Source organism: Halichoerus grypus, chromosome X (genome assembly GCF_964656455.1).
Source record: "Halichoerus grypus chromosome X, mHalGry1.hap1.1, whole genome shotgun sequence".
Taxonomy (NCBI): domain Eukaryota; kingdom Metazoa; phylum Chordata; class Mammalia; order Carnivora; family Phocidae; genus Halichoerus; species Halichoerus grypus.
Genome location: NC_135727.1, coordinates 15,589,162 through 15,599,427, shown reverse-complemented (window position 1 = coordinate 15,599,427; position 10,266 = coordinate 15,589,162). Strand labels below are relative to the sequence as shown.

At 40.1% G+C, this 10,266-nt stretch overlaps 1 protein-coding gene and 1 non-coding gene across 2 annotated transcripts; both read right to left on the bottom strand.

Moving 5' to 3' along the window:
- Positions 1 to 369: 369 nt before the first annotated feature.
- On the bottom strand, positions 370 to 9,551 carry LOC118535478 (RNA-binding motif protein, X chromosome). Its single transcript, XM_078064451.1, has 11 exons — positions 9,392 to 9,551; positions 8,144 to 8,273; positions 7,838 to 7,944; positions 7,135 to 7,306; positions 6,424 to 6,576; positions 5,790 to 5,904; positions 5,363 to 5,488; positions 5,180 to 5,262; positions 3,323 to 4,550; positions 2,337 to 2,420; positions 370 to 1,646 (listed from the first exon to the last, which is right to left on the bottom strand). Exons 2-9 carry the CDS (start codon positions 8,250 to 8,252, stop codon positions 4,240 to 4,242), a joined length of 1,176 nt encoding a protein of 391 aa, XP_077920577.1. The 5' UTR covers positions 8,253 to 8,273; positions 9,392 to 9,551; the 3' UTR covers positions 370 to 1,646; positions 2,337 to 2,420; positions 3,323 to 4,239.
- LOC118535479 (small nucleolar RNA SNORD61) lies at positions 8,024 to 8,095 on the bottom strand. The gene has a single exon (XR_004917197.1). It is a non-coding gene; the product is annotated as a small nucleolar RNA SNORD61 (small nucleolar RNA).
- Positions 9,552 to 10,266: the final 715 nt, after the last annotated feature.

The window sequence follows — 10,266 nt, the reverse complement described above, 5'->3', positions numbered from 1 at the left end:
GGATTCACTACCAAACTGAGCTAAAATGGACCGGTTTTCCCCCAAGAGTTAAGCAGAAGCACCAGAGTACATCTTTGGTCTTTTAACTTCTAGTTCTTTGATGTCACTGCTCCCATTTACCCACTTAGGGATAAAGATTAAATGCCATCACCTCAATTACCTGGATACCTACACCTGAAGCTCACTCCCCTAATAAAGGGGGCCTAGTCACAAAACAGGCCACCTTGGTTGACTATGTTCCATGGCAACTGCTCAAAAGTGAAGTGCATGAGAAGTCGAGTTTGCGGGAGGGGGACAGGTGGACAGCGTATTGAAAAGCCTGAAGTCCTTATTACAAAAAAATAAAAAGAACCCAGGGGCCACAAAAAATGCATGTTAAGTTTTATTAAGTTTCAAATACAAAACATTCCAAAAAGAGAAAAGTGATCTATAATATCTAAGTCCTATATTCAACTACCAGTTAAACAAAACATTCTTTATCATTCTGTTTTACAACCAGTATAAAGCCGGAAGAATCAAGACGGATTCTTTTTCCAATGGGGTAGTAAGTCTGCTGGGTCAGTAAACTATTTGCCAAACAGCGAATGGTCATTTAGGTATGCTTAATTTGAATTTAGTATTCATGTTTATTATGATTAATTTCTATGTTCTACACTATTTTCAAGATATCTAAATAAAATCTCCAGAGCCAAAAAGTCATCAGAAGCATAATCCCAAGTAGTTTACATTACAGGAGGACTGAAGAAGACAGCTATGTTAAATGCATCAACTACTTAAATTTGGTCAATACCCTCATCATGGTCTGTGATTAGAAGAGCCTGTCCAATGAGGATTACAAATTTTTGGACTATTTCTCACAGTTGCGAAGATTAAACACGATAGCACTGATTTTACTATGAAAAAAATCTCGTAAGTTTTTGTACTTAGTTCTTCTAACCCAACAACTCAAATCCAGTCCCTTTGAGAACATTATTAGCTTTATATACTATCGACTCTAGTCTCCAACATGACTGGTTTCCATGACAGGTGGTGGGGGTAAAGCAGGCTTACAAACAGTACAGTTAAAAAAAAAAGCCAAGTGGCCCAATTGTTTCCAGTTCTTCAAGTGTGCTTTCAATCATTTCAGCTATGTTTCCAGTTACTTTAGTCTCCAGACACTACTCCTCCCTTCGCTTTATAGCTGAACCCTACTTCTGGATAAACTATACCAAATGTTCCACTTGCTGAAACATCAAACAGTTTAATGGATAGAGAGTTACCACTCATGCCTTTCATTTTTCTACTTCAAATTTCTGACAGTCAGCGATAATTAGGAAGTTCTAAATTGCAGAATTGTCCCCAGGACTTTAACAAAAGGAAAGCCAAAGCTGTAAAATCCACATAAAGAACCACAAGAACTTACTACCTCCACTTACCAATTTCCTTAACAGCTCCCCTTTATCTGGTCAATTACTTTTTTTTTTTTTTTTTTAAGTAACTACCACTCCCTAGTTAAGTGCTAACCAACACTGATGCCTTCCTTCCTTAGATCCACAGGAACCCCTGAAGGCAAAAATCTATTGCCTGCACCAAACCAATTCTGATGAGTACTGCTTATGCAACTGTTGTGCCTTATCGACAATCAGCATTCTTCTGCTTCAACAACTCTGTAAAATGAAAAGCATGTGATCAGATCACAAGATATTCTTTTATTCTAGAAATTACTCCCCCTCTTACCCATTCTTAAATACATACTTTATTGCTTTAACTGGCAATAGAAACATTTGCTTTAAATTACAAGCTCTAAAATGCAATCGAAAATACTCTTACAATTCCTGTTATGCCTTTGGTAATACTGAGTATTAACTAGGTCATCATTACACCTGTTAACACTGCTACTCCAAGTGGGAACTGAGAAGCAGTGGCATCTGTTCTCCCTGTAGTCAGTTTGTCAATTTGTGTTTTGTCCACATACCAAAACACAAAGTGTACACTCCAATCAACCACTGCTTATGGGGACTATAGTAGCAAGCTTTATACATTTAAATATGAATTATAAAGGACCTTAAGAGATACAAACTTCCAGTTACAGGATAAGTAACTCCGCTGAAAAACACAGAATGCAGGAAAAAATGCCAATATTATATGACTGAGCCACTAATGGAAATATACCTGCTTAAAATACTTTGCCCTACGTTCTAATGGGTAAGTTAACGTACCAGGTGTTACACATTACAGCACTTTATCCTAATCCACAAGTTAAGATTATACCCCTTCACAGAAAACTTACAAGTATCACAGGTATGCAAAGTGGAAAAGCTCTTACACCTATAAAGGCCACAGCTTTTAAAACTTACCTTAGCATTTGATTTCTCTTGCTGCCAGCTTTATCTAGTGTGAATAAATCAGCACTCCAACCATTAATGACCAAAATCCTCAACCTGTAAAAATTAAATATGTAACTAGTTATCTCTCTTAAAGGAAAATCTTCAAAACTTGCCTACAACTGCTCTTTTCCAGAAAGAAAAGGCAAGTTCAGACTTGCAGCTTAACTTTATTTCATGTTCTACTAATTCTCAAAGTGGTGGAAGATTCACTGGCTTGGGATGGACTGGAATGGCTTAAAATGGTTAAGTTGCATGGCTTATGGATTCTCATTCTGTTCCAATGGTGCACTGCCATGTTAAATCCATAAGTTGAACGGACAAAACTTATTTGAAGGAATAAGTGCAGTGTAAGGATTTTAGTTGGAGGTCTTCAAGTTTACTATATTCAAGAGCATCTTTTTCAACTTCATGGCTGGACCTGGGTCATGCTGCCTCAGGTTTTGCTTTTTAAAGACCACTTGCAATAGATTTTCTCCATACAGTGTAGTTTCATAGAACTAAAAACAAGTCAGGCATCCAACTAAATGTCAAGTTTGCAATGGCTTACAGGGGCAGAGAGTGGAACCCCAAACTTAAGCCATTTCCTATATTGACTAAAAGGCTATTTTGAAAAATGTTAAAACATATGAAGCATGTTTAAAGGTCTTCATCAAAAATACTTAAAAAAAAGAAAAAAAAAAAAAGACACCCCCTCCCCAAGCCCCAGATCGCCATTGGTAAACAACAGCTGTATTAAGGCCTTTAAGTGTCATACATGCTTTAAAAAAAAAAAATCCATGTGTTGAATTTGGAGGACTTCTAATATGCTATCGAACACTTTGCTTTTCCAAAAGTTTTTTTTTTTTAAATCTAGAAAGCATTTCCATTGCCATGAGGTACAGTATGTCTCACTGTACTATGAGGAAGGTAAGTGTTCAAGCTCGACTTAGACGGAAAAACTAGTTTGCTTTGCTTACCATCTTTGCTGTTTCACAGGCATTTGATGCTTTAAATCTGATGTGGAATGCTGATAGATTCACTTTTTAGAAGTCATAAGCCTTTGAGAAGTTGGAGATAACTTCATTGCTTATCTATTTTCTCCTTTGCAATCAAGCTGTTCCTTAAAAGTGAGACACTACAGAGTTGCAAAAATTTGAAACAGTAAGAGCAAGCACCGTTTGCAGCTTCATGGTTGGTTTTGGCCAAACTTTTTATTTAGTATTCTGTAGTTGCTTAACACACACTTAAATGGTCTTATTGGGGGAGGGGGAAGGGGAGGTTCTTGTAGATTCCCAAGGAAATGTCAGAAAGGCAAAATATGGCCAGCATTATCCATTTGCTTTTTTGGGTTTACTGGGTGAATAGCACTTTCCTTACATAAGCATCTGATCTCAGGTTTTTCATACTGAGAACATTGAGATTTCAGTTTGAAGACACTCTGAAATCCTAGAGTAGCATACCCCGACCACCCTCTAATAGCTAGCTTGTTTGTATAGGCAGAAGGATTCACCTCTCCATTTTAGATGGCTAGATGTTTGTGGAAGGTCTTAGAATTGCTTTGCCTCATTTACTGGGAAAAATCAGATATAGGAAGTGGCCTTTAGGGACACTTTTAACTTGAAAAATTACAACACTAGTACACAAGTCAAGTCTTAACACATTTAACATTTGCTTATTGAAAGCAATGTCATAAAGTCAAATAAGATTAAACAGGTTTTACTTTTTTTTCCCTCACAAGAACATAAAAATTATGGAAGGGGAACTTAACAGGAAATTTAAAAAAAGGTAACACAATTTTTCCTTTTAGTAGTCCTTGGGTAGTTATGACAGAAAAGGTTCCACTTTTTTGTTTGTTTCTTTGAACAGGGATTTTGGTCCAAAGTTTTGTTTGTTTTTAATATCTGCTTCTGCCTCCCCCTCTATCAGATCGGCTTCCTCCACGGCCACCACCTCTTGGTGCTCCGCGGCTTGAACTGCTGTAGGAATCACGTGGAGGAGGGTACCCCCTTTCCATAGAAGGGGGAAGCCCTCTTTCTTGTCTGCCAACCCGATCACGACCACTTGAGTAGAGATCACTTCGGCTGCTTGAGTAACTGTCTCGACTTCCACCATATCCGTCACGTGAGCTGCTGTAATCATCATAGCGACTGCTTCCACCATAAGATGGCGGGGGCCCTCGTGTAGGTGGAGCACTACGTGAGTTACCTGCAGGGTCAATGGTCAGGTAATATGGCAACACTATAAATTGTATATATACAACATTTAAATCTGAATTTACAGAATTCTTGTATTAAACGTTTACTTTCTTAAATGGGAGGTTTTAAACTCTGCCATTGCTGGCCATTAACAGGGATTTGCTCATCTGCTGAGATACGGAAATGGATGGGTTTTAATGTTTGTTTGAAAAGACTGAAGACGGTGTGTATTTCAAGAGGATATTCCAGACAGCTTGTTATTTTATAGTAGACACTCAGACACTTTCCAGTGATAAGTTGCAATTTTGAACTGTAGACTTTCCTTCATATTGCAATGGTAAACATTTGATCTTGTTAATAAAATTTTTAAATTGTATTTTCACTGTTGGGGGAAAACACATAAGGCTGCCAATTTAAGCAAGCAAAATCCCCTCCAAAGCAAGCAAACAGCCTCAAAAAAAAAAACTCAGAAAAAACAAAAGCCCCTCACAAAACTAGGAAAAGCCCAGCTGATAAAGTTACCCCTTAAAAGCAAGCAAATATCCCTTAAAAAGCAAGCACCACACAGCCTAATAAAGTGGCTCATGAACCTAAAAACTCAAGCTGGTGATATTCAAAGACCCTCAACCAGTATCTTACCATAACTCTCATATGAATCTCTGTAGGAACCTCCACTTGGATGATCTGAATAGTCACGATCACGACCATAGCCATCTCTATCACTAAATCCAAGAGAAAAACTTGTTTAGTTACAGGGCATCAATCTTCAGAGCAATTTCATTTTTTACAGCAAGCTTGTGGCAAGCAGCAATATTACTTTACCTATAGCCTCTCGATGGGTAGTCATCACGTGAACTGGAATGACCATAATCACGGTAAGTATAATCTCTTGGTGGTGGTGCATAATCTCTTGTATCACGAGAACTTGGGTAATCTCTGCTTGAATAGCTACAAAAACAAAATTTAACTTGGTTCACACTTTTGAAAAGTTCTTCTTTTTTTTTTTAAAGATTTTATTTATTTATTTGAGAGAGAGAATGAGAGACAGAGAGCACGAGAGGGAAGAGGGTCAGAGGGAGAAGCAGACCCCCCGCTGAGCAGGGAGCCCGATGTGGGACTCGATCCTGGGACTCCAGGATCATGACCTGAGCCGAAGGCAGTCGCTTAACCAACTGCGCCACCCAGGCGCCCCGAAAAGTTCTTTCAACCTCAATTATTAGTAAGACAAACTACCACATTTGTCCGTTACCTGTCTTTAGTAGAGTATCCATCATCTCTTGGGGACAAATAAACATCTCTACGAGAGGGCAGGGGTTCCCTTCGAGGTGGGCCTCCGTAACTATCTCTTCCGCGTGACACAGGAGCTTAAGGGAAAAAAAACCCATTTTTAAAATATACCCAAAATGGAAAGCTAAAATGTGCATTTACATTCAGGCAATGAAAAGCAGGGATTCAAATAAGACAGTATGGTCCTAAATCAAGACGTTTCTTCTTTAAAATTTCCTACTCACAATCTTTTCAGTACTTACAACCTTATGTACCTAGATTCCCCTCTAGTCCATGAGTCAGTTTCATAAGCATCATTTTTATATTTAGAAGTTTATTTTATTTTATATTGTTTAAGATTTTGAGAGAGAGAGCAAGAAAGAGCACAAGCAGAAGGGAGGGGAAGAGGGAGAAGCAGGCTCCCCTGAGCCAGGAGCCCTACATGGGGCTGGATCCCAGGACACTGGGATCATGACCCGACCTGAACGCAGAAGCTTAACAGACTGAGTCACCCAGGCCCCCCTAAGTTTTTTATTTTAAAGCATCATTTTTGAAATTCACTTATCAATCCTTTGTTATAGTGGTAGAACAGATTGTTCTATAAATCCAGCATTTACCTCTTCCTCCCATTCCACTGCTGCTTCGAACTGGTCCTGAAGGGGCAGATCTTTTAGGAGGAGGACCACCACTTCGTGGTGGTGGTCCTCTTTTTACTGGAAGTGGTCCCCTGGAAGAACTCATGTTAAAATTCATGGAATAGCCACCATCATCTACATTGAAATAGAAAAGAAAAACATGTTAATTCTAGCATCAATAAGATGTTTCTTTGCTGTATCAATGACCATTTTCTGTTTAGTTGGGGAATCTTGAGTTTTTACTTGCCCAAGACTACCAAGCATAAGGGAGTCTACACAGACTAACAAAACTTAAGTGTAGTCTAAGTTGCTTCAAAGAAAAATACAAATTGTTTCATTTTTATACACTTAAAAAGTATTTATTATCAAAAATTTTCTGCAAATTCTGGATAGTTTTGTTGCCCATGGTTTCATTTTTTTATTATTTAAGTAATCTCTACAACCCAACATCGGACTCAAACTCATGCCCTGTGATCAAGAGTTGTCAGTCAGGTTCCCATTCATTGTTTTTTTTTAAATACTAACTTAGGATGCCTTCTACGTTTCTCTTAAGTCATTAGGACTTTGGTAAATGAGGTGTTCAGAGTATCAAAAGCTGGAGAATTTACAACAGAACTTAACCAATGCAGACTGGCGTGGGGTTTGCAGTTCCTAAAATTCTCCAACAAGCCTGGGGTAGACTCAAGTCATTACCCATGTGCCCTCCACGTGAGGGAGGTCCCCTGGTTCCTCCACTTCCTCCTCTTCCGCCTCTAAGACCTCTTGGAGGGCCTCTGCTTCTTGGAGGTGGAGGTGGTCCACGTCTACCACTTTCAAATGATGGTTTAGTGGCCTGTTCTACTTTGATGGCTTTTCCATCTAAGGACTAAAGAATATCAAAATGGTTAATCGTATCCTTATTTAAAGAGATCTTGCAGATCCATTCACTATGCATTGTGACACCAATGTGCCCTCCAAAATGAGGTTTTTAGGTAAATTTAGCTCACCAATTAATCTGAGAAAAGCGATAAAATACAGGGTCATTTTTCCATTTAAAGTTTTTTAGAACGATACTGATCAGTTGAGCCCCAACATAAGGTGAATCCATCACACTGCTGGTCAATAAAATTTAAAAAGCCAGACAGTCAACTTGTTATCAAATGCGATAACCGAAAATAAAAACCAAGTTACCAAGTCATCTTATGGATTCTAGATAACACACGGTCATATATAATTTTCTGAACTGAAACAATCTAATAAGAGTATAATCCACAACTTTGCAAAATTGGAAATTACAAAGGGCAAAGATTAGAGGGTTCTGGAAAGGTATACATTCAAACACAACTCAAGAACTTCCCTAGACCAGACTTCAGTAACACTGTTTATGCACTAGGAAACAGTTATTGTGCAATCTCACCTTTCCATTCATGTCTCTGGCTGCATCCTTAGCATCTGCTGGGCTCTCAAAGGTGACAAAAGCAAATCCTCTCGATTTGTTGGTTTCACGATCTTTCATCAATAGAACTAAAAAAGTAGTTTTTTGGGGGGGGGGATAGTGTTACTCTAGTTCGAATTAAGTAACAGAAGTGCGCCTACAAAATGTAAGCTCAGAACTTCTTAGAGGACAAAACAGTGTATCATTTCAGACGATCAACGCAATCAAATACATCATAGCTTACATTTTTAATTTTAACAGCTCCCTATATGCTTTCAGACAACTCACCTTCCACTATTCGTCCATATTTGCCAAATACTGCTTCAAGGGCTTTTTCATTTGTTTCTGTATTGAGGCCACCAATGAAAAGCTTTCCTGGGCGATCTGCTTCAACCATTTTTTTCCCCCTGGTGAGAGACTGTTGAAAACGAACAGTATTACCTCCCTATATAAAGTTCAAGTTTATGGGACACAAGTATATTTACTGGTGTATCTTTCTTGTTTTTACTAAAATCATTTCTTCTAAACTGCAGACACCAAAAAGTATTCGTTTCTAAGCCTCAGCAGGAAACCAATTTAAGTAGTATAGTGACAGCGGAGTTTACATTAAACTAGTTAAAAAGGCCAATTTAACTAACACCTTCATCCTTAATCCACCTTGGCAATTTTAATTAGGTAACAGCTACTCAGCATTTGAAAAAGCAATTCTAGTTTTAATCCTATTTGTGTTCCCTTTTAAAGATTCAATTATCACATTCCCAATTACCCTAATGGTTTTTTAAAGTGTATCGCCTCATTCAAGGTCACACAGGCCAGACGCAGGTCCTCTTCCAAGAACTTTGCCTTTCCGCCTTTCCTCATTAGGATTCTCTAATCAATCTAAGCAGAAATTTAAAGTTTGAGCCAAGTTTTACCTCCTCTTCTTCACCAGCCCCCAACCCCGCCGAAAAGGTTCTTTTAGAAGAAAAACAAAAAAGGTTTCAGGATCGTTTCATAACGGAAGGTGGAAGCGCGCATCGTATCACTCAACACTCCATGACTGCAGCAGAACCCAATTAAAACCCGTCATTAAAAACCGCGTGGAAAACACAAAATGGCGACACTTGGAGTCAACCCAGAAAAACCTACATTGGTCAGGGAAGTAACTTTTGCCATCAGCAGTGGCTGGGAAAATTCAAAGGGCTTCCTCTCCAAGGCCGCCAATGAACAAGGACCCGCGTAAAAGCGCACGTGCCCAGCCGTAGCGCCAGCGCCATCCCAATGCAGGTACCGCGGTGGCGCGGTCTGCCCTCGTCCCGTTCCAGCCGCGACCTCCGGCACCACCCCCGCAGGCGACAGCCAAACTTTCTCGAGAGGCACACAACGGAACGGAGTCCCCACGTCTGTTTTCCTCGGACACGCGCAGCTTTAGCAAAATAGGTCGGCACCTTTCGGTCTTAAAATGGCGCCCGCCACCCCCATCTCCAGGGAGATAATCCCAAGTTCTAACGTGGCAAGAAGGTACGAGAAACGGAAGAAGGGAAGGGTAACACGTACCGGAGGGGTGACGACGGTTCCAAGCTCCTACGAGCTCGCCGGCAGGGGCTTCGTAGCAGCTCAGCACGAGGGAGTGCCGCCGGTGCCGAGAACGGAAGAGGGAAGCCGCTAGCACTACTGCGCAACGAGGGCGAACAAAGGAGACAGCAAACTTTATACTGCCCGGGAACGAGGCTGAAGGACCCGGATGGAAACCGAGCTTAGAATTTGAAACGCAAAGGGAGGGGGAGCGGTTCCCAGTCTCCCCATTGGCTGTCTTCTCTGTCATTCACTCCTTGCTCCTCCCCTTTCCCCGGGCCCTCCGCGTTCTAGCCGGCGCCCGTTTCTAACCGTTTTCCCAGCCCCCACCCGTGCTCCACAAACCCGCGTTTTTGCTGTCCGCTAAAATGGTTCAGGGGCTAGCTACATTTAATACCGAACTGAAATTTATTGCATATTCTAGGGGGCCGGACGCGGTGCTGAACTTTATACCCATTAACTCATTTAATTCTCAAAACAATGTGATGAAGATAGATACTCCTAACTATGCTAATTTTGCGTAAATGGGAAACAAGTTTAGATAATAAAATACGTCTTCCCAAAATATCTTCAATAAGAATTTTTAGTGAATGGGGAAAATTCTGATAAATGAATGTCACTTAGGGAGGGAAAAAAAGTACAAAACAGCAGACAGTTATTTCATATAGAACAATTACTGAACACCTACTAATAAAAAGCAGGCTCTGGGCTTGCCTGTGAGGATACAACCCAGAATAAGCGAGACGAGGGAAAGGAGGCACTTACTTCGAAGGTAAAACTACCAAATTTGGCAAATAAAAATACAGGACGCCCAGTTAAGTTTGAATCTCAGATAAATTTTTTCAGCATACGTATGT